Below are 24384 nucleotides of genomic sequence, written 5' to 3' on the forward strand. Positions count from 1 at the left end.
AGAAAACAAATGGCAAGCGGAATGGAAGGAAACTGGGAGACGGTGTACTATAAATTTGTGGATCGGAGAACATTTTTAGGAGAAAAATTAGAAAAAAACAGACTTCAACGAGAAAACAAGCGGGAAAAGCGATTTTATTGGTCTTTTTGGGAGGGCATGCAAGCGAAAGAAGTTTTTTCATAGAGTGCTATAGGGAAAATCAGGGAATCAATTCAAATTTAGCACATCTCCTGTCCTTCTGGGGTTTGTTCATTTGGGTGAGGGTATTTAGCGTTTCTGAACTTGGCGGACATCTCGCAGATCAAGTCGGGGTCCGGGAGGGTGCGGTTGCCGGGAGTTTGGGTCGAGTTGTCCAGAAGTTGACGAGCAGAGATCTTGCGACGGATTGAGGACCAGACATGGCTGTTGTTACCGACAGCGGCGTTGTAGGAAGGCAGGTAGTATTGGTTCTTGGCGTGCTAAGAATTTGAATATTTGTGATAGGTTTTTTTTTCAAGTCTACATTTTATACCTGGATGAACATAATGCAGTAGATGGTCTTAACAGTGAGGAACATGAAAAACATCATGAAGAGCAATGGAGAGGAACGGAGAAGGACATTGAAGATCAAGACGCCATGGATAACAATAGCTTCCCCGATTTTTTCAGCGTACTCTGAAATAGAACATTATAAAAAATAATAACTGATATTACAGTATCCTTACTGAGCGACTCCACTGCATAACGATCTTGGAAGGCAATATATGGGTACCAATAGTAGGAGAAGCTGTAGATGATAACCACGTTTTGCAAGAAGAGGAGTGGTGCCAAGAAGAGCGCGCGGCGATGGACGATTCCATAGACTGCGGAGACACAAGTAGATCCCAAAGCCAGTTCCACAAGGCACACCATTCCAGTGGCATCACTTTTCAACTAAACTTTTTTATTTGATAGTTTATGGTGTTACAGAACAACATACCGCCTTGATTTGGTACGACTCTGGCTCAACAATCAACATGTAGAGAATCATGAAAGTCACGCTTAGGAACGAGATGAACTTGTAAGCTCCTTTAGTGTTGGTGATCTCATCAAGGATTTGGCCAACGAAGGCTTTCTAGAAATATAAATAAATAAGGAGGTGGATTAGAACTGCTTTATAGCTCAAAAGACATTTTCTAGATAATAAATAGTACATACCGCTTTTTCGAGCCGCTCAATGCGACGATCCATTTTAGAACGAGTTGGGAGAGGAGTAGAAGCTCTCTCGAGTGGCATTACCGTAGTTTTCTGGAGAGAATAAAAGAATCAAAAAATACTTGGGCCTTCCCGGTAAAGAAAAAATAATCAGAGTGAAAGGAAATGAAAGGAAATGCAAGGAAATGAATGTTCTCGATGAAGAAAGAGCATATGTTATAAAATGCAAGTCATAAGAAGATGAAGGGGTATTCTCTTTTTTTTTGCAAGATAATGTATGTTCTAGTGCAGCGTTTGGTTGGAAAACCGATTTGGTCAGAAAGGGATGTTGGCTCCTGCTCAAAATTCTGAATTTCACTCTAGTAACCTGTTGCTTATAACAACAACACGTTTTGGAATGACACCCTGGTTTGACGGTTTGACACATTTAGAATTTTCCCGAAAAAAACGAATTTGCCATCATCGTTCTCACACACTGTTCGATACAAACAATAGGATTCTCGAAAAAAATAGAGAATTGCTAGCCCATCTACTTGAATAAAAAAAAATAAAAAGTACGAAAACCTGAAGGAACATTTCACTTGGGATTTGAGCAAAAAGAAAATATAATAACGAACAAGGCAGGAAACAAGAGGCGGGGTTCTCATTATTATTTCTCTCTTCCCGCACAAAGATTTCAAAAAAATAATGTTATAGATCTCAATTTTTCACTCTTTTTAAGGTCAGCACTAATCCAGTTTGTTAGGAATTCCGTAGGAAAACACACATTTTATATGTTTAATTCTGAAAAGGGGGCGGAGCTGACATTTCGATTCCCCCTCGGATTGACTTTTGTAATGAGTTGTAATGAGTTGTATAGCCATTAAAGACGCGGGCGTACAAAAATGAGTAGCGTAGGAAGAGAATGAGCTGACGTCTTCTAAAAAGGAATCGAGTCGAGAATGGTTGACAAATGTGAATTCAGGGTGTCAATGTTTTGTTAAATAGGCGGAGATTGACCGAATGGGATGAGTGTGCCCTCGTACTGCTTCAGTCTCCTTCCAACTAACATCTGCGACTAATGCTCCCAATTTCGGTGTCGCTTGTGTATGGACACCAGTAACAGGTGGCGGTAGAAAGATGAAAGAGGATTTTAGAAGTCAGACACATGGACTATACATAGTTGTACAAATAGCGATGATGAACTTGACTTTGCAAGAAAGTGCATTCTAAAGAATTGGATTTTGAAAGATATAAAAAATGGTTACTGGACTAGATATATAAGTTTTTTAAGAAGGGATAAGCAAGATATTGAAAACTGATGGTTTGATGCCCTTGAGATATCGAGATATTAAAAACAAAACAAGAACTGATATCACTAGAGGTTTTCTATAACTCCCACCTGCCTCGAGAAGAGTAGAATGAAGATGGAAGGGGCGGAGTCAGAGCTTGTGGAGAAAGAGAAACCAAAACTAACTATAAATTCCAAAATACCAGTAATCCATGAGTTTAACCGTACTAACACAGAAGGTAATAAATAACAAGTTTTTCTGCATACTCTGGATTTGTTAAAAAATTAAAAGGAGTTTTAAAAGAATTTAGAAAGAGATTATGAGTAATACCATCTATCTGAAAAAAGTTTTGAAAATTGTGCGCGCTCATAAATTATCTTTAAGTCGGCTCCCCCCCCCGCTACCGTCACCTGATGTACATTTATTTTGTTTGGGTGGCTTTAGATAGCTCCCTAAGCATAATCGTAAAACATTTCTGCCTTTGACTAGCCCCCGCTTTTAAGGCTGCTTGAATCCTCTTGTCGGCGTTATAATGTTTTTCCAAAAGTGACAAAAAACAACTTTTTCAATTGATTCTTTCATTTCACAAGATTTTGGCACAAAAGAGTAAGAGAAGGAAAAGGGGTTCATAGATAACTACAACTAGTAGTTGCAAAGCAATGTATAGAATTAGGGGATAAAAAATCATGAGGAGCAGGAATAAATCGGGAGGAGCTTATCATATCAGAAGAAACGCAGCACGGGGAAAGGATTTGAAATGGAAGGAGGGGCTTTGACATTGTGAACATAGTTTGGGATTTTGATGATTCGACTAGAAAGCGGGTGTGTATCACTTGGAAGGTTTTTGGGAAAAAAGCACATAATAATAAAATTAGGTAATTATAATAAGTTATTTTCGAAGCATAAAATAAAAGAACATTGATTGCATAATGGAAATAACCACGAAAAAGAAGAGCAACGTTGACTGAACGGCGTTTAGAGCCCGCGCAGCTTGTCTTTCGTTCGCCACCTCCATTCGGCGTATAGCGAGGTCGAATTTGTGTTCCATTTCCTGAAATTATATAAAATATTTTAATTTTTAATAAGGAGAGCACTTTCTCTTTCAAAATTTACATTTAAATTGAAACGTTCGCAACATATATTTTAGTAGTCAAGTTAATAGAACACTCATTTCCTAGAAACACAAACCTTAATTCTCTCATCAGGTACAATTGGTATAACAGGCTTCGACGTCACCGGCGCGACGACCTTTTTCTTAATCTTAGGAGCAACAATCTCTTCATCACTTTCACTGGCTTCTGACGTGTTGTCACTTGCCAATTGATCGCTAGTTCCCGCTTTCGTCTTCGAATGCCTAGAAATCGTCTTCACCACGTAGTTATTCTCGACTTGTTGGATATCGTTGTTGTTATCCCATGGGCGGTAGCTGAAAGACACATTTTTAGATACAGTGTTACGGTTCATTTCGGACTCCGGGATATTTCGGCACCGGACATTTTGCCACCAATTATAGGAAAATTTCCACCTTAATTAGCATTATTAATCAGCGCGCACTAGCGGTATGTTTTTTTTTCTTATAAAGTTTTGGAAATTTTCCTATAATTAGTGGCGAAATGTCCCGGAGTCTCATTTCTGACCAAACATACTCTGCATGAATATACTGGTACTCATCTCCATATTGTTTCTTGAAAAACTTAGTTTCGTGCGGCACTCCGGATTTAGCACGCGCTCTCTGGTCGTTCTCCAACGCTGTCTTTTCCTCGGTTGCTTTGTACTGGTCCTCGTTGGAAATCGCCTCTGTGACGTGGCGCCACAGCTTAGCCGACTCCCATTCACTCTGCTCATCCATATTAATCTCATAGCGAGGAAGCCGAGTTTTGATCACTTCTGGTGTGGGGTTCCATAGTTCTTTCTTGCCCTTTAAAGATGAATGAGTCATTTTTTGGAAAAAAAAGATTAAAGAAAACTTACATCTGGTCCCTTGATCCTAATCACTCCGTCCCAAGCTCCTTCAATACTTGCGAGCCGATCACTTCCGTATTTGATGCTTCCTTCGATTTGATTGTAAGCTCCGCCGATCATCGGCTTCAACTTGAAATCCAAAATTGTCCTATATCCAGTCTTCTCACACTCAATGTTAACCTCTCCGCCAAGTTCCATGGTCATGGTTCCAATCATGATACCCTTGCAATTAGCGTATGGAAGGTTTACAATGTATGTCTCTCCAAGATTCAACAAAGTCAATTTCAGTTTTCCGACCAAAATCGCAGACAATGAGTTTCCATAATACTTGCTTTTTGCTAAAATCGTTCCACTGATGTTAAATCCCGTTTTGCGATTAGTGATGAAGAGTGAGGAAACTGGAGGGTGATGAGAGACTTGCTCAGCGATGTAGAACGTTGTGGACCCATCTGGATGCTCCCACTTGCAACGGAATGTCTCGCCGAGGATTGGGTTGTACGGTTTTTTGAGCCCTTTTGGTTTTTTGTAAAAGCCAGAAAGGAAAAATTTGGTGATTTTCACTATTCTTTCAAATGGATCTGGTTCAGCGACAGCTCTGAAATCAGGAGTGTTAAAAACGACAGTATCAGACTTGCAAGGGGCCGGTCCGGGTCACAGTACAAAATTTAAAAATTTGAATTTTTTGAATTTTTCTTTAAAGCAAGTCAAATTTTTACTATGCTTTCAAAAATCGGTAAAATTCAAGCGCACATGGGATTTTTCACTATTTCTTAAAAATTTCGAAAAATGTTGTGAAAAAATGTCGACCGGGCCAAGCCGATATTCTAAAAGTCTGGGCAGTATAGAAAACGGCTTACTCTGCAATAAGGTCAGCATGATAATAGTAGTCAGCAAGTTTTTCCAGAAACGACCTTGGCTCTAAGATGAATGTTGGGAGAACCACTTTTGATAAGTCCATTCCAGGCCGGATCTGTTTCAAAAGCGTCCAAATGAGTGACTTGTTCTCCTCAGCAACTTCTTCGGTGAGGGAGCCATCAGGTCCGAACTGAAATTAATAACATTTTTCTTCAAATATGGAGCCGCTTATAGAACTCACGATTTCCTTTGGGCTCTGAATCCATGCACTCTCTGTGAACGCCTCTCTGATAGTGTCACTAGTCTCGGACATCTTTCCATCTTCATGATCTTCGTCTTGCACATCATCGATCTCTTGAAAATGCTTCTCGGCATCCGTCTCCGACACCGCTGGGACACGTCTGTCCATCTCATCACCATCGGAATCACGAGACATCCTTGACTCATCTCTCTGACTGTCGATTATGCTATTCTCTCCATTTTTGACGTCAAGCTTTAAAAGGTCAAGATTTTTTTTCGATAAAAAGGAAAAAGTCAATTACCTCATTCATAGTCTTTTTCAGCAGTCCAGTGCACTTGAACGACAGCTCAAGAGCATCCATCCAGCAGCGGCCGGCCTGAATGATTCGACTTTTTGGAAATGAAAAATAAATAGGTTTTGAGTCTTTGTGTGTTTTTTTGTTCTTTAGGTTCTTTACGAAAACCCAAAAACATATTTGTTTTTCGAAAAATAGTGTAGACCGTACAGAGAGTACAGGACAAATAAGAGATTGGTGATGATATGAATGACTAACCTGGTCACTTGGTGCTCTGCAGATAAGGAATGAGGTGTTGAGAGGGTTCAATGTGAAACTTCCAAACGATTGTCCGAGTGGTCCACGATTTCCCCAAATGCTCATGTCCATCGGCTAAGAAAATTTAAATATGTACATAAGTTATAAGTAAGGTGCCAACTCACATGATACAATTTGAAACAGAAACCATCTTTTTTCGACGGTCTTTCGATGAGCTCACAGTGATTTAAGAGTACTGTACCAACCCAGTCACCCTGAAAAACAAAAATATAATTTGTGTCAGGACCCAAGAATAACTCACCCTATCCGCTTTCTTATGCTTATACAAAATTAGGAGGCCTGGCTTCAACACACAATAATACCGATTCCATTTCTTCAATGCGCCACGGATTTTCAGCGTGTCTGCCATAACAACAACCGTCGGGTCACGAAGAGCCGAAAGAAGTTCATCGTTGACGCGTTTTTTCTCGTCACGATACTCCTTCTTTTGTTTCTGAAATATTTATTAAATTTGGAATAATAATTGGAGTCATATGGGAAACATTGAGTTTTTCGTGGTTTGTACCTTTCTAGTCTTTTTCGATTTTTTCGTCATTTGGTAAAGGAACACAACTGAATTTGTGAAACAGTTCTATGTTACATTTGATCCTCTTAGTCAGTCATTTGCATACATGTCCTTTCAGGTAGCTACTGTACACATGAAAACTATTAATATGAATTTAAACATCAAAGTTCTCGACTAGAGGGGAGGAATAATACAAAAAAAACGGAAACCAGGTTTTCTAGTTTACCCTGCCTACAACATGTTCAGCATTGTTCTTACTACCTTGATGGGCGATGACGAGAATGATAAAAGACGGTGATAAGCGACACTGAGTGATGCTCGCCGATGCTTCGGTATTGGTGGCTCCACAACTCTTATGTCCTCAGGTGGTGAGGTGATTGTGAGCTTGCGCTCTTTTCGACGCTCCAGCATTCTTGAATATTAGGGTACAAGGAAAAGTTTGGGAAGAGAGTTTGAAAGTTGAAAAACTAAACGAAAAAAGAGAAAAAAATAGGACAACATGGTTACCAGGAGATATTGTTATGGGAAACTAGAAAAAGAAAGCCAACAATATATATATATTTTGTTTTGGTGTGGTGAATTTTGCGAATTTCGAGTGGATGGTGAAATGCCATGATAAGAAAGGCAGCAATTATTTTAAACTAATGAACTCCTTCATTTCTAGACGTCATGATGGTAGCGTGTCAAAAAAGCATTATGGCATGCTTCGGGTGCACTTGAAAACCGAGAGAACGATAATAGTCTATAGTCAACCCATCAAAGCGAGAGACGGACAAATTCCAAAAATAGAAGACGTAATCCAACACTCTGGGAAAATTTTCCCTTCTTCTTTTTTCAGTTCCTACTTCCTATTCTAATTTGCACTGATTCAATAAGATAAGAGAAAAGGAAAAAGAGGAAAATTAGTATTCAACTGCTGAAAAAGAAGGAAGAGAGACAGAAAACCGGAAAATAAGAAAAAAAGGAGTATAGTGATAACAAAACGACCGAAACTGACAAGACAACACCACCTACTAAACAAGCACATTTGCTAAATGTAACAAAAGAAAAAAAACGAATTGCTTTCTGATTGTGCTCGATTATATTACATTTTACTGATGTTAGTCACGAAAAAAGTCAGATGGTGTTCTATTGTAAGTTTAAAACATCTAACAAAACAAGGCGTGAGAAAATATACAAAAAAATATGAAAAGCACTCATCATGAATAAGTTTGCCACGTTCTTCTCCTTTAGAAATGTATAGTTGTAAAATAGGAATGAAGAAAAAAACCGAAAGAAAAAGAGGAATAGAAGTTGATGTACTTCTACGGTTCGGTGCCGATGGGGAAAGTTTTTGAAGAAAAAGAAGAATGGATAGAGAAATGTGTAGAAGAAGTTGTTTATAAGAAGGAGCTGAAGAGAATATGCGTACGAATAGTAAGAGGTTCTGGGTTGATCGAGAAACACAAATGCAAATGAGGTGTACCTAGTGAAGTGAAAAATGAGGGGTGAAGGAGCATGGAAATGGGTTTTAACCCTTAGTACGGGCTGCTTTTGATTTATTTTGTGTCCACTCTGTCTTGCAGATAGGAGAATGCCATTAATTTTTGACACTCTCGCTTCTAGGAATACATGTTATATTTTTGGAAAGAAATTGGAAATTTCAGTATCAAAAATTGTATTCTTACTACGAAAGGTTATGGAATCAATTTGGATTCATGGAAGCTGAAAAAAACGCTGATTTTAAAAACTTATTCTGTTTTTGCCATTGAGACTTGGTATTTAAGAAAAAGATCAGAATTTCGAAAAATAGAAAATTATTACAAATTTAAAATTTCTTGCAATTTTTACGTGTTACAAAGGTAATAACTTCTTTATTTTTCCAGACTCTGACCTTGTTTTTCTAAATCAGCGTTTTTTCAGTTTTCCAATGATATAGGTCACGTCCCGTTAGTATTGCAAAGGCTAAATCAGAGTAAAAATCGAAGGGAGTACTTTTACCCTCTGAACAATGGAATGTTGAGATCTTTGAGTTTTTCAGGTGAAAAACATAATAGAGCCACATTATTTCGAAATCCTGAGAAAATGTTTGTTGGGCAGGAGGATGTGGACACACACGAAAAAAGAAAATAAAAACAGACGATGTCCGATTATCAGGTTTACATTATTGTCAAACTTATAGGAATAGACACATCTATTTTGAGAAGAAATGCTTCCCAAAACCTTTTGGAGCAAAACTTGTGACCATTGGGAAAAAGTGTTCCCACCACAAGGGAAAAGGGCACCTATTGAATGTAATAGACACTCCACAAAAAACTTGGTATTCACATCAGTCTCACGCGGAAGCATCGAAAATCTAGCATTCAAAAAAAGAGAGAAAAGAAAACCAACTATAGTCGCAACACAAAAAAGAAACCGACAGAAAATGAGCTTGGCGTTCCGTTTCTCCAGAGTGTGATAACTATGTACGTCTCTTGACACATCGGCTCGGATTCTTTGAAAAGAGGAGTCAAAGCAGAACGGGTGTGGCAGTAACACGGCGAAAATAAGATATAGTCGAAGCTAGTGCTCCCCAGGCATAGACAGAGGCAGATGTCGTTGTGGTTTTAGGGATCTCGAGAACCAAATGTAAAACTTTTGAAATCATGCACCCGAAATAAATATATATAATTATCAGACTTGAAATTTTTTGAAATTGTTTTCGAAAAAAAATATTTCTCTTCTAACAATTTAAAATTCAATCAAACTGTGTATATGCAAGATAATTTGAGGATTTTCAAACCAAATATTTGAAAAAATTTTGTTAAGTTAATTATCAGGGGTAAAAACAAAGTTCACATTTTTTGAATGACCAAACATTAGAACGGTCTATTATTATACGATCAAAGTTATTTATTTTTTGAAAACATCAACACAAAACTTTTATGAATATGAAATAGGGATGTTTGAAACTTTATACCATAGTATTTTGCTCTGTGAGCACACGTTCAAAAAATGCATTCAAAAAAGAACCGTTTCACAAATACCGAAGTAAGACAGTTTAGTTTTTACTCACCCTCCTCCCATCCCCCTCTTAAGTCAACATGACAATATTAACCCCCTAACCTCAACGTCAAATCAACTTGTCCCATTTTTCTGAACTCACCTTGAAAAGATGATTGCGATAGGATTTTGGCATCCTATCAGAATCAGTTGTAGAACTGATGAAATTGAAATTGAGAATTGAGAATCGAGACCAGTGAAAGTAAATAGGAAGAAATTCGACCTTTTTTCTCGCCAATCCAATTTCAAAATGCCAATTAGAATGGTCAGGACGCTTTCGAGAGGAAGGTGATATAGAATGAAAGTTAAAGAGACTCAGTACATGGGCCTCAAATTTCACAGCGTTCTTCTTTCTCGTCGAAATTTTTTTTGTGTGTATTTTCACGAATTATCTGATTTCGCAGCAGAAAGTTCGGTTTTTGGAATGTTTAGAGGTTCGGAAAATGAAAAAAAGTGGGTGGAGCGGCTAGATTTGAATTTGAAATTGAGAATTTTAATAGATGCAATAAAGTGAAAAAACCCCACAATCCGCACAACGATACTAAAACTCACTCACCTTTAACGATTTGCGGTTATTATCGTCGAATTCTTCCATGATTGTTTCTGGCGCCGCCAGTGGATTATGCAAATTTGGGAAGACTATCTGACTCCCTCTGCTTGAGTAGATTGGTTTTTTTATTTTCCCAAATTGAGACGTAAACCGTTCTGAAAAAAAGTAGTCTTGTGAAAAAGAATAAATCAAAATCTAGACAACGGATGAACGAGATAAAAAATAGAAAATAAATTACACACAAAGTTATTGAAAACGAAGGGCGAGTGGCAGGACACGTTTTTATGACAATGGTTTTGGAAAATATAACATTTGAAAAAAATCGTCCGGCTGTGAAGTTGTTGTATTGGATCTGTATTTTTTGTGAAGAGTGCCTAAACTATTGTTTTGCACTTTAGTAAAATTTCATGCATTCACAATTTGTATAATTTGTTTTTTTTTTCACAATATCCCACAAAAACTATATTTCTCTTCATCTATACCAAATTATTCTATGGATAGGCGCTAATTTTCTCTCCATCTTCTCAATTTTCTTTTGCTCGCCTTCCAAGGCATTGAATACAATTGAAGATGGAGAAGAAGAGAACAATGAAAAGAGGAGTCATAGGATTACACGTTGAGAGAAGGAGAAGAAGAAAGAAAATGAAAGTTACGTTAAGAGCAACAAGATGGAAAAAAGAAAATCTATTAGGAATGTCATTTGCAAATGTTTTGGTGCAAGAAGGTTATTGAAAAGATCGAGTGTTTAGAATTTTAAATGTAAGTTTCACTTTTCAGGAGACTGGAGACATGGATCTTTGAAATTGCAGGGATAGAAAAAGACTTGTGACTTGTTTATTTCGATCGGCTTTCATAAAGTTCGAAAATGAAAAATAAAAAAATAACTTTTGAAATTGAAAACTCATGATCTGACATTGAATGGGTGTTCACTATAGAACGAGTAAAAAGTGTTTGACTCCTAAACACTCCAAAAATTTTAAAGAGTTTCGGAATGTTAACTCGATTTGTCAAACTCAACTCAAAAACCAGAAGAACTTTTCCTCACAAAATAGGAAAACTCCCTTGGGAAATTTACAATCTTCGAAATTCTTGACCTACTAGAGCTTAAACTTTGAGAGAGGCTGCCTAAATGCCAACGGAGCTTCTCGAAAAACTAAGTTCGGCCAGCAGGAAAAGGATATTAAAAAAACATGGGCGACAAAAAAAATTCAGAAATTGAAAAGTGTGAAACAAAGGCAGAACACAGCAACGAGCAATAGAAGAAGAAGAAACCGAAAGAAAGTGGACAAGAGATAAACACTGCTCAATGAGAGGAGAGAGACTCAGGCCTACAAAAAGGAGACATGGCCAATGTTGACCCTTCGAGAAACGGCCGGGAGAGAAGAGGAGGGGGGGGGGGGTCTAGAAGAACTAAACAGAAAGAATGGAGGAGGAGGAGAAGATAGAACAACTTTGCTTCTTCTTCTTCTCCGTCGACTTATGCTTTTCTTCTTGAGTTTCTTGAAACCACTCAATTGTGAGAAGTCTCGCATTATTCTGGAAAGAAAAAAAAACTTGGAAAGAGAACAAAAAAAACAAGAGTTAGGAAATTTATAACATACAGTAAGCCTTGGAATCCTTTGTCAAGCAGCAAATGGAAAAAATGACTAATAATGGTCTTTTATCTTAAAACCATTTCATTAATACATGAGTCAACCAGGAAAAAAATGGAGAAAAATGAAAAAAACACGAAAACGAAGACAAAAACAACCGGAAACAAAAACCCATTTTTAGGAGAGCTCGAAATTTTTTTCAGGTTCTTTATTTTTTATTTTCAAATGTGAACCAGTGAGAAAAATTCAAGAAATTCTGCAGCGATTTCTTGAGGGAAATAAAAGCGAAGAAGATGTGCATTTTGGAGGTTTGTGTGGTCTCTCTCTCTCTCTCTTTTCCGCAGAGTTTCCTCCTTCCGCGTGCACACAAACGCGACGGAACGCCGAACGCATAAACGGATATTGGCGGAAAGAGATGAAAAAGAATAGAACCACCCCGAAAAGAGCGGCGGGGAGAAAACTCCCCGAATTATTGGTTGAGACGCAATATCATATCTTCAACACTTTGATTAATGGCTTTGAGTGAATGGAGAAAACGATTGGGTAGTGTGATAGATAGCAGGTAACCGGAGTATATAGCTTACTCAATAAAAGATTTGGAATTATAGATATCTCAAGGTTTTTGAACTGAACTTTCAAGAACCATATAATTTTCGATTTTCAGCCTCAAAAAGAAATTTTGACATTACCTAGATTTTTTTCAACACTAATGATATCAATTCCCATATTCTTGATTAAACGCGTATTTTATAGCTAAATTTATAGGGAAAAGAGATGAAAATCAGGGTTACTAAACTTTCTATCAAACACCAGTTTTTGTAAGTGCAAAAACAAGAGCAGGTGGAAAAGGAAATTGAATTATTCTTAATTTAATTCTTAATGAGATTCAGAATCAGTACTTTCAGAAAAAGAGTAAATACCAAAAAATAACACATTTTATTTTCGAACTTTACATTTTTAAAAGATATGACCGGAAGTCTATTGTTAGAAGGTCCAGTTTGCAAATTTCAGGTTCCAGGTCTATTTCTCTATCAATGTTTTTGATGCATCAAAAAAAACTAATAGTCATCGGATATAACGTACACAATTTTTTATGAGCTACCTAAGTGAGCAATCCTAAAAATATTCTTCAGCTGTTTTCCAATCTTCGATAACAATTTTTGTACCTTGTTTTGCCGAAAGACCGGATTAGTTATTAGACAACGATTGTCTTAAGGATGAAAGTAATGAATTCGGTTTAGTGAATCAAAAATTACACTCGATTTCTTATCGGGGGGAGAGATCTAGTAATGAAATATTATTGTAGCGAAAAAATTAGGGCAAAATTAGAGAAAAAGAAAAAGAGAAGATAGGAGAAAACCAATTTTTCAATTCGGGTTCTATTGAGCGTGACGGAGAAAATTGATGGGAGAAGATGTAGGAAGAGATATCAAAATGTCAAAATGACCCTTAGCGTCTTCTATCTTAACCTATTTTATTTTATAGTTTTTATTTCCCTACTTAGAAGAGGTTTGAGCACAATTGATTTTTATTTCTAAAGCACCAAAGGAGGGAAAACATTTTCAATTGAAACCTCCCGAGGAATTTTTCTTTTAGAAAAAGAATCATTCGACGTTCTATGAAAGATCGCTATATGAAAAAAAGTATGAGAAAGTCACCAAGTTGAATCATAGAGGATTGTGATATTTTTCAATGACGACACTTGGAAAATAAACAGAAAGCAGAGAAGAAAAACAGAATTTGAGATGCAGAGAAAAGTTTACAAAAGTTTGAGGGTGTTGATCAGTAAATAGTAAGATAAATATTATGGATTGGAGAATCAAAAAATCAGTAGGAATCTAAATTTCAGAAATAAATGTGAAAACAAACATTTTTTGGTATTTAAAGTTAGTAGTCAGTCTGAGTAAGTCGCAGGCCGGGGAGAAAACTTTGAAAACTTCAGTTGACATGTTTTGCAGCCTAAAAAAACTCGAACAACGTCTGAGTTAGTTTCGTTGTGATCTCTTCTCCCGTCTTCTATTTTTTTCCATCTCTTAGTTTTTCTGTCAAATTCGAGAAAAAACGAAGAATAGCATGTCGGAAAGAAGAAAACGCTTTTTTCTCTCTTCTTTTTCGCTTTTTTATTGAAACGAAAGGAACACACGAACGAACTGAAGAGAGAGAAAAACTCAATTGCTCTTGTTTTTGTTAGTTAAGAGTAAATGGAAACAAGAGAAACTTTTAGAAAAGCAAAATAGTTCCATTTTCGTACCAAAAAGAAGATTGAGCATGGAAAATCAGGTTATTGAACTAACCAACTGGAAAATTGAAAATTGAGAAAAACGTCTAGACAGACATGTATCTAACATATGCCAATTTATGGGATTCCAATAAATTGCTCAATTGCTCAAAAAATTATGAAAAGAAAAAATGTATGTGGAATGCTTCATGTGTTCACAGAATTTCTAATGGACATGTGGATATCAATTTTTCATCATTACTTCCGGTGTGTTTGTATATTACATTTCACGGGATAAAGAACTATAAGATACAAAGAAGACTTGAGTGTTTGATTGCTGCTCGAAGCAAGCAAAATAAGGAGAACAGGTGTCTGACGAAATAAGAAAAAAGGAAATAAAAAACTACTGAAAGGTGGGAGCGGCGACAATTTTAACATGTTTGTGAGAATGATGTGCAAACATCTTTGATGACAACAACCGATTTGGTTTGCTTTGTACATTGTGAAGTGTTCTGTGCAAGCACTGTATAGTTCTATAGTTCTGACCTGGAGTCTACTTGAAAAATAGGAAAAAATACTAAAAAAGTACATTTTATTGAAAAACATTGTAGGGAATTATACATATAAATAAATGAAGTGGGGTAAATGATCAAATCGGGATTTGGGTAAGAGATCATTGAACAATATCATAAATATCAGAGTCATAAAATTAATATTATATCATATATCATAATATCAATATCACATGATTGGCGGAAAGTCTCTTTGAGATTTGATTTTAATCGGAGAGCAGTTCGCCTTCCAATTATTTCTATATTAAAACGTTATATTTTCAGATTTACAATTTTATGTCATTTTATGTCATCAATATTTGGAAAACTTCCATCTGCATCCAGAATGCGCGCTTCTTCCTGTGGACGCATCCATGCAATCGCTGGGGCACTCAATTGACTCGCTCTCCTTTGTCTTTTGGCGGACAGTGGCTTGGAGCAATAGAAAGAGCCCTTAAACAATAGTGGTGTTTAGTAGTGTTTTAATGGTAAATAGTTTTGATCAATATTTTTTCATTCGGTTAAGCAGGTGATTTATATTAAATTTTGAGTTAGTAGGTTAGTTTGAGCAGTGCTAACAAGAAAGTTACACACAAAACAACAATTCATTCATTTTTTCCAAACTATTTTCAATATTCTCACATTCAGGGATGGTACAGCATTACATTCACGTTTTCTGCTAGTTTCAAGCAAACCATGTCATCCAAAGCATTGGTGGGCAGAGTTTAGTAGGTTAATAGAGCAAACATGCAAAATAACCTACACATACATCCATCTGATCCAAGTCAATACTCAGATCAATCAATGGAGGGTCATGTTCCAAGAAATCTGTGAAGTGCCAAGGAAAGATTGGTAGAGTTGGCGGCATTTTACCATCCAACGCGTCAATGACAGTGCGGTCCCAGTTTATTTGATCTGAACAAAAGAAATTTTTGAAAAATGGAAAAATACGTTCTAATGTCTCTTCTCACAACTCACTTATTAAATTTTCAGACATCCCTACTCTCCTGCATACTGTACTTATGAGACCTCCCATTGATAGTCGTCTTCCTCCCAGCCAGACTGTGATCTACAATTGTTTGGTGAAATGAATGTAGAACACCTCGGAGAACCAACCCCTTTAACATTTGTCACTTGTCTACCAGCGTAATGTACTAATCTGAAAACATCAGCCAGCTGCTCCACAAGTGCAGTTGTCAACCATAAACCAATAGTAATGTAAATCAATGTTGGTAGTAAGAAATCCATTCGTCTGGGTACAATATCTCCGAGTCCGATTGTGGTTAAACTCCTGAAAACTGAAAATGAGGTTCCAGTCATAACTTTGCTACTCACATGTAAGAAAAATAGACACTATCAAAATAAGTCAGTTGGTTTTCCCATAATGGTATGACAGCAGATCCTATTGCAATAAACACCACAAATAGTCCGGCGACTAGCATAACCTGAAATTCGAAAATAGTTTGATCTTTTTTTGAAATCTTGAACTCTTGTGCAGAATCAAATAACATCAAAACTCAAACTCTTATTCTAGTATTCAATTGCATATCACGTGATCTCCATCTTAAGAGAAGAAAGAAACACATCGCCATCTCATGGAATCTGTAACCCGACACCGCTTCTTATCCAATGACACCCTCTCAGTAATGTAAAGCTCATCAGTAAAGAGACAAACAAAAAGTTTTGCTGGTTTTTGGACACAAAAGACAAGGGGGACGTTACCTCAGCAATTTCTCGTAGTAAATGCTCATCGCTTTGCTTTTTAATTTCTCGTTTCGAAATTTTTTGCACCAACGCCATAATAGCTGAAATAGTATAATTGGAAGATACAACAACAATACTAGTCACCAGTCTTCGAAAATCTTCCTAAATCTGCAATTGTGATAAGAAACAATGGAATACCAAATGCACCATAAATCATTAGAAAGACTTTGCATTGTTGAGTATGTGGAGTCACATTACCATATCCTTAAATATAACTTAAGAATAAAAACTTTATAAATGCTGAGAGCCTACCTATCGTGGTAAGTATAGTGAACGAGAATAAGACACTGGACGGAAAAGTCCATCGCTTCGGCACAATTTGTGCAGGTTCGTTGAAAATTAGATAATTGTCTAGGGAAATGTGAAGATTGGAGATATTTCGAAGAAACATTCGTAAGTGTTCATTTATTTCGGCTACCTGTGAAAAAAATCAATTTCTAATGCTTTTGATAGAATACTTCAAAAGAAAAAAAAACTCACATTTTCAGTTGTCGCTAGTTTAGCTATCACATCTTTTTTCAAATTCATTGCATATTCTCTGAAAAATAGACTAACATATTAAAAAACAAAAAAATGAAGATAACTGACCTTTGTTTATCATGAAGTTCGGTTTCATTCTCTCCTTCCAACTGATGGAACACCCAAGCGCCCGCAAAAACGTAGCAGACCACAAAACAGTAGAGTGCCAGATGACCAAGGGCAATTCGAAGCACATTTCGAAATTTCATCCAGGCGCACTTGGCTGGAAAATAATTTTATATGTATTTTATATTTATAAAATTTTGAGTTCTGATTGATAGACTTTTAAAATTTAAAAAATTTTTAATTAAGAAGAAATCAATAATTCGAATTTCATACCATACCTATAGATTCCTTTTTCTTGCCCATTTTTATTTTTTGAACGTCAGGTGAATATTTTCAAAAAGTCATATAGCAAGGTGGTCACAACATCTCAAAAGCTAAGCTCACTCCTAGAATTATGAGGTCCCGAAACAATAATCGGTGAAAATATGGGCGAATCGAGATTGAAACGGCAATTTATGAGTGGTTTCTATAGAAAATTGGTGGATTTTGGATTTTAATACCCTTTCTGTGTCTCTCATTTTCTCCTATTTTTCTACTCCTCAATCTCGAATTTTTTCTGTGCTTTATTCCTCTTTATGGTGCTTGTTATGCCATCAGAACAATATGAAAACAACAAATGAGGGAAAAAAGTTAGGGAATGAAATTTTGAATGAAATCCTAGTAAAAATTCGGTAATTTTTTCTCACTTGGTCAGTCACGGAGTTTATGTAGTGGTCTACCGAGTATATAAAAATGTGAATACTTTGGAAGTGGTGGCGGCGTGGAGAAAATTGAATCGAACTTTTTCCGGAACTTGGGAAAAGGAAATAAGTATGAAATATCGTTTTCGCAAAAGAAAGCACGTGGTGGAAAAATGTTTTTGTGAAAAAGGTCATTTCAACAATCTATTCACAGATTTTACAAATAAACGAAAACTTACAATTGGATGCATTACTGGTTCTAGTAATAGTTGAATTAGCAACAGATGTTTTATGAGGAATGGACTTTCTCAAACTGAACATTTTGCTCTGACGCAACTTTTTCACTTCTTTTCCTGTCAAAGACAAAGAAAAAGTGAAATGAGGAAGACGGAGGCGAGTGGAAGGTTCTTTAAAACTGCAGGCAAAAAGTCAAAGTTAACATAATCTCATATGAAAAATGGCACGACACGTTATGTCGTCCTATTGCCTTTAAACACCCCAGAAGAACCTACTTTGAAGGGCAGTTCCCAAAAAGAGGAGAAACTTTGCTGAGGTTTAACGACTGCGAAGCTTTCTCATTAATTTTTTTTGTGTCTTTTTGTTTCGAGAATTCTTTTGGAGTTCAAAAGAGGAAAAATACTTTGGGGGAGACTTTTTATGTTTTTTTATATATACCTAACCTTATGAGTTAAACCTACATATTGTACTTGTAATACATTTTATTCACTAATCTATACTTTCACGTTTGCAATAATCGCATATTATCATTATTATCATTATTATTATCAGCCTCAAATTATAAAAATATTTTTTCAAATACTAGGAGCCTACTACTTCCATCTTCCATCATTATGACGTATAATCCCTATTTCATAGGAACAAAAAAACCTTTGATTGACAAACCACAAAAAATGTGTGAGGGCTCTGGCTGCGACAATCAGAAAAAGGAGTAGTGTCTCTTTTGTTCCAATGCTCAGAGTTGAAACTCGAATTTTCCAAAATTAAAAAGCATTCAAAACACGGGGCCACTTGAAACTAGGGGAACAAGGCTTTGAAAGTTCAGTCAACCTGAGTAAATCGGTGTATTATGGATTATGTATTATCCCAGAGAACTTTATTTCCGGATTCATGTGGTGCACCCCTTCTCAAAATCAAGAAAAATTCGGTTTTCCGGTGTTTCCATTTTTTTTCTTCTCGAAAATTGAGAAATGTGTGTTTCCCCCTTTACCACGGTGCTTCTTGCAATGGACGACGGTAGAAGTCGGCTTTTCGCATGATTGCTCTAAGGAGGCTCGCGGAGCTCTTGGAGCTTTCGGAACCTCTTGAGCACCCAAATCCAGGTGAGTATAGTAGTTATTATTAGGTCGAAATCGCATTGGAGAGAGAGGGCGAGAGGAGGAGGAGGACAAAAAAGTGAAATGAAACAAAAAATATTGAAACGTTCACACGATATAATGTAAATTGATGCCTCTCCTCTATCCCTGACCACTCAAGAATATTCTCTTGCTATTTTCTCTATTTTCTTGCGCATCCATGTGTCAGAAAATGGGAAAGGAGGTGTCAATGAAACGTCTACGAGCATCTGATACTGGTTTCGTGCAACGACATGAATGGAAAGAATCGGTTTGCAGCAACCGTTTGTTTGCATAACCTTTTCCACAGAAATTTGAAATTTTAATAGCTCAGTTACCCAGCGGCACTTGATAAGTGAAATGATACAGTTCTAAAAATGGTCCAGGCCTTGTTCTAGACTACCACAGTACAATCACAAGCTATAAATCTGCACTTCCTATTTGAAGTATTTTTTTTGCAAATGAAGACCACATTGAAACAAAAAACATCTCTCTCTCTCTCTCTCTTCCTGGACGAGGAAAAGTTTTTTGTGACTCAACCACCACCACCACCAATAAAACCCATTTTTGTGTAATTAGGGAAAGCTGGTCCCCGGTTTGAAAGAAGAATGCTCAACTTAACTCACACTCCTAGAATCAACAGGAAAACAAAACAAAACAAAGTAAGAAGACAGAAAGAAAGGTTTTTTGCTAAACATAGAAGTAATGAAAATTGAAAAGTTGTGAAAAATAAGAATTCATGACGAAGTGGGTGTAAATTCCGGCGGCGAAATTTTAACGACTCAAAGTGAGTGTGAAACGCACACGAAACTGAGATTTTTGAGACTTTAGCGGCTCTTAAAATTTGCGAAGCGTGATAATTGGAGCATGTTATGCTCCCAAACTCCTGGAAGTTGCCGACAAGTTGAAAAAGTCTCCTCCCCCTAAAAACATAAAACCTTCCTTCCTCGTTTGTGTAGAAAAAAAACGGAAAACGGAAAAAGGAACACCAGAAATCTCATTGTTCTTCTTTTTGTTCTTTTTTGGGTAGAGAAAAGAACAAAAAAGTACATCGCGTGCCCAGAATACCAAGGAGCACCAATGAAGTAGTCTAAACTTATCTAAATCGAGAAAAAATTTGTTTCATCTGAAAAAAAACACAGACATCGCAAAAAAAAAGTTTCGGCTTAACGACAAAACCTATAAAACCGAGAAGCGGTCATTTGAAACTGGGGCCGCATAAAAACTCATTCCGCACCACACCAGATCCGAAATTCACACCATAGTGCGTTGTTTAATCATTATTGTGAATTAGATTGTATTAGATTGTATTAGGTTGTATTAGGTTATGCCTGATCAAAAATCAGCAGCTTTTTGATATAGTGTTTGAGTTATTGCATGATTCCGGAAAACTTACTCTCATCATGATCATTTTCAGTCAACTTCGTTGTCATAGGCAGATCCTGAAACACCATCCCGCCACGACGCTCGATGAAAGAACGTTCCAACGCAAATCTTGGTAACCAATCCAGTTTGAAGAAGTGGAAGAGAAAAAAAAGAATAAAAGAAGAATAAAGGAAAGGAAGAAATCCACACTTTCTTACATACTTTTCCTATAGGTCTTGGACCAGACAAAAATGCACAACGTCTTAATTGGGTTGTACTCACTTCAAACGAAACAAAGAAATGACAAAAAGAAACAAAAGGAAAAAGGCGGTATTGACTTGAGTGAATCAAAAGAAAAAAGAAGAAAAAGTTTCTCTTCATCAACGCGGTCTTCGGGTGGTGACACTGTCTCGCGGGAGCTTCAATTAGCCAATTTCAGAGAGGGAAAAGAGTTGCTTCGTCTTTCTTTTCCTTTTTTTTACATTATGCGGGTGAACTTAAAATTTCAATTCAAAGATCTGAAAGCATTTCGAAAATCGAAAATCTGAAATAAATTGATAAATCATGAAAACAAAAATGAATCAACTTGGCAAATACATAAACTTTGAAAAATGGGAAAACTAAAATTGTCAATATCATAGTTTATGCCTAAAACCTGGAAAATTAAAAAACAAAAAGTTGTAGATCAAGCAATAAGTATGAACTTTTATCAGAAGTGTTTAAACAACGCGTAAACTGTTACAGACACAACAAGACTCAAACAAACCGGGCTGAAACAGTCTGATACAGGTTTTGCTTCAAACTCAGTGCTAAAAAGTGAAAGGTATGCCAAAATTTAGATTTTGGAAAGTTTCATGTCGGTGGCCTAGTACAAGCCGGGTGGCAACTTTTAATGTGCTCAAAAAACCATTTTAGCGGATTATATATGGTTTTACATAGTTTTGCAATTTTTGTAGTTGACCATTTTTTAAGGGCAACTATTTTGAAAGAGACCAGGTGTCGAAGTGAAAAACTCCAATTATTCGCAAATATGCACTGAAACTTGTCGTGTTCAGGGAAAAATGGCTTTGATGACCAAAAAATTTGGCGGACAATCAGGTGACACCGATATTCCCTGTCAAAGTTAGTTATTTTCCACTGAAAACAGGCAAAGTTGATAACATTTTGAGCGATACTGTATATGTACAGAAAACTCAAGCACATTCAGTTTCCTGTGGACGCTGTGAATGGATGATCCAGAGGTTAAGAGGCCTGAGAAACCCTAGAAGCCTGAAAAGCCAAACCACGATAGTTTTCACAGTTTCTAGGTCACCTCCCTGCATCAACGCTGTCCCACTTAAGTTCAGACTGGAAAACGTTATTCACCTGAAAAAAACCTCTTGCTTATTATACTCTGCGTTTTTCTGTTATGTCGTGTTAAACTCAGTCAAGTGTATGTAATCAACATATCACACAAAACGTTCTAAAAACTAGACATGAACACCTGTCTAGAAGTTGTCGGTTGTCGGACAGAGATTCGTTTCAACCGTCTTGAATTTCTCTTGTGTACTGACTGACATGAATGTCACCTGTTTTACCGTTTCCAACATTCTCCCTTTTGTTATATGAACTGCATTCAGAAATTCATCATGAAATGTTTTTATTTGTTTTGTGTTCAACCAGAAAAACGGAGAATGCGAAACCAAGGAATAAAAAATTATCGTCATGCATTTCTGAACTAATGGGAGGGGAGGCCACAAATTTTGGTCCCCCGCTTTCCACTGCTTTCCATTTTTTTTATATTCTAAAAGCTGGAGTGATTTTCAGGGCATTCCAATTTTAATTTCCTTTTCCTTTCTTCAGCCATTTTTCTTTTAATATCGAGTGCTCTGAATAAATCTCAAAATTGTCAGGTTTTCTGTATTTTACTAGGTTTTTTTTCTTTCTATTATCTGCATTTGAACATGAATCACCTGCTCCTTTCTCCTGTTTTTTTTTCATTTTTTAGACTGGTCAGTCGATTGCTTAACGCCATGCTCAGTTTTTTCCAGAATAAATCGCTGTGCCGACATAAATTGAGAGAAAGTGGGAAAACGAATACTTGACTTAATATGGGTTTGACTTGCTTTTCTGACGTCGCATTACGTTTTTTGGACTATTGCGACAGAATCGCTTTAACGGTCTGACTATTTTTCGAATTAGTGAGAAAAAAGTCAGAACTGCACTTTGTGAAAGACTGATTGAATTCAACAGGACATGAGACCGTTCACCATCTGAACAAACATCAAATGTCCTCAAACTCTGTCATACACCATTTTGATTTATTGAATTCCCGCCCCCGGAAGTATGGTATAAGACTATTTTTTCATTTTTCCAGTCAGTCTTTGAAAAGTCCATGTTTTATTGGTTCAATGTACTCAACTTGCAAATTGCTGCTAATCTCAATTGACATGCCAATCGCATTCCCAAGTACTTTTTTCTAACATCGTTCCTTTTCTGCCATTCTTCCTTCCAATACTGATCTTTTTGCTCTTCCTCAATATTCCCCCCCCCCCCCACCTTCTTCAGACATACAGCTCCAAATTCGTGTATTTGCAAAATTTGCAAAGTGTAATTAAGGTAAGAGAGTCATAATATGTACACGTGATTTTAGAGTGACAAAAAAAATTGGGAGATTTTTTTTAGAATGTTCCCTTTAAAAAATTATTTCTATCATCAATCAATTCAATTCTCAAAGAAAAAACTTTTCCGCGTAGAATCACAGAATCATTAAGAATTGTTGTTCTGGTAAATTGTAAATCTACACTAAATTATATCTACTCTTCCATTCGAGACCCTATAATTTGAATTTCTGCGAGATGTCCCCGCCTTTTTACCCATTTTGCAATTTTTCAACCAGAAAACCGAGACATCTGTTCTTCATCGTTTATTTATAAGCTAGCTATTGATACTGATCACGTTGCGCAAGTAATTAAACCCCCCTGTTATCAACACTCGTTTATCACCCCCTCCCACTTTTCTCTGTTTTGTCGGGAGAAGAAAAGAAAACGTTTCACACTTTTAGGTCTTTCTTAGTTTCAAAATTTTGAAAGTCTATATACGCAATCTTTGACTCATGAATACCTTCTACTCCGAATTACTAATGAAAGCGCACCTATAATTTTACTCTTCTCCGTCAATAACATGACTAACATGGATCAAGAAGCAAATGTAACCGGCAATTAAACTGAAGGATTATTTTGCAACACATTTCAAATTTTCTTGGTGCATTGTTTTGATGATTTTTTAGTTTTTTTTTGTCTAGTAACCTTTTTGTTTAACTGGTAGATTTTCATAGTTTAAAAATAGAACCATTCGGAAGTATAAAATTTTTTAAGTTACCTTAATAAAATGTTGATGATAAAAACTTTTTTTGAAATATCACGGTTTTTGATCAATTGAGTTTTTTTTTCAAAATGAATTTCAGCTTCCCTAAAAAATTGTTCCGGTTGTATTCTCAAGTTCCTTATTCTATTTAAAAAAAACTTTCATGAGACCTTCTGCAATTGACACCTCTACTGCAGAATCCTCGTTTCAAAAACATTCTTAGTCCTTGAGAGTCCTGTCTATATTGTTTCTAAGTATTCTACACGTCGACCAGACCACCCATACTTTTTTTCCAATTTCCGTCGCAAGTTATTGTCTTTTGATTATCCACAGGAAAAGAGAGCCTTTTTTCTTGAAATGCCATGGTCGTTCTCTTGCAGTACGATTGTGGGTGGATATATGGACACAGGCTCGTTTCAATTTATGTGATGAGGTTTTCAATAGATATACGTGTGTATTCGCGAGAAATTTTCATTTCGATTTTTTGGGCGGTAAAAAATACTGTGGAGTATAATTCGTAGCTTATAGATAGGGAAAATGAAGTATTACAGACGTTACTATACTTTGGCAGCGATCAGATTTTGTAATTTCTCCACACTCATTTTCTAGTCTCTAGTTTAACTTCACCCTCAAACATTTCAAATATCTCATGATTCCTCCCTGAAACTCGTCTCATTTCATATTCTAATAGCACTCGGTCTCATTCTAATCTCTTCTGGACCAAAAATATTATATTTCATA

General features: G+C 36.5%; 3 protein-coding genes across 3 annotated transcripts; all 3 read right to left on the reverse strand.

Annotated features, from left to right (window-relative positions):
- Positions 1-218: 218 nt before the first annotated feature.
- GCK72_025769 (uncharacterized protein) lies at positions 219-1254 on the reverse strand (the record flags this gene model as incomplete). Its single annotated transcript, XM_003105552.2, has 5 exons — positions 219-458; positions 512-654; positions 705-912; positions 959-1093; positions 1177-1254. The coding sequence occupies 5 exons, from the start codon at positions 1252-1254 to the stop codon at positions 219-221; spliced, it is 804 nt and encodes a 267-aa protein (XP_003105600.1).
- A 2079-nt stretch (positions 1255-3333) lies between these two features.
- GCK72_025770 (uncharacterized protein) lies at positions 3334-7031 on the reverse strand (the record flags this gene model as incomplete). Its single annotated transcript, XM_003105438.2, has 11 exons — positions 3334-3495; positions 3633-3870; positions 4091-4362; positions 4416-5001; positions 5264-5451; positions 5503-5754; positions 5804-5878; positions 6056-6169; positions 6220-6309; positions 6357-6548; positions 6882-7031. 11 exons carry the CDS (start codon positions 7029-7031, stop codon positions 3334-3336), a joined length of 2319 nt encoding a protein of 772 aa, XP_003105486.2.
- Positions 7032-14852: 7821 nt separating this feature from the next.
- GCK72_025771 (uncharacterized protein) lies at positions 14853-18957 on the reverse strand (the record flags this gene model as incomplete). Its single annotated transcript, XM_053736476.1, has 11 exons — positions 14853-15005; positions 15322-15467; positions 15531-15621; positions 15669-15843; positions 15888-15997; positions 16275-16357; positions 16401-16520; positions 16569-16734; positions 16797-16854; positions 16905-17058; positions 18810-18957. 11 exons carry the CDS (start codon positions 18955-18957, stop codon positions 14853-14855), a joined length of 1404 nt encoding a protein of 467 aa, XP_053580042.1.
- Between the last annotated feature and the right edge of the window lie 5427 nt (positions 18958-24384).

This window comes from Caenorhabditis remanei, chromosome X (assembly GCF_010183535.1).
Source record: "Caenorhabditis remanei strain PX506 chromosome X, whole genome shotgun sequence".
Taxonomy (NCBI): Eukaryota; Metazoa; Nematoda; class Chromadorea; order Rhabditida; family Rhabditidae; genus Caenorhabditis; species Caenorhabditis remanei.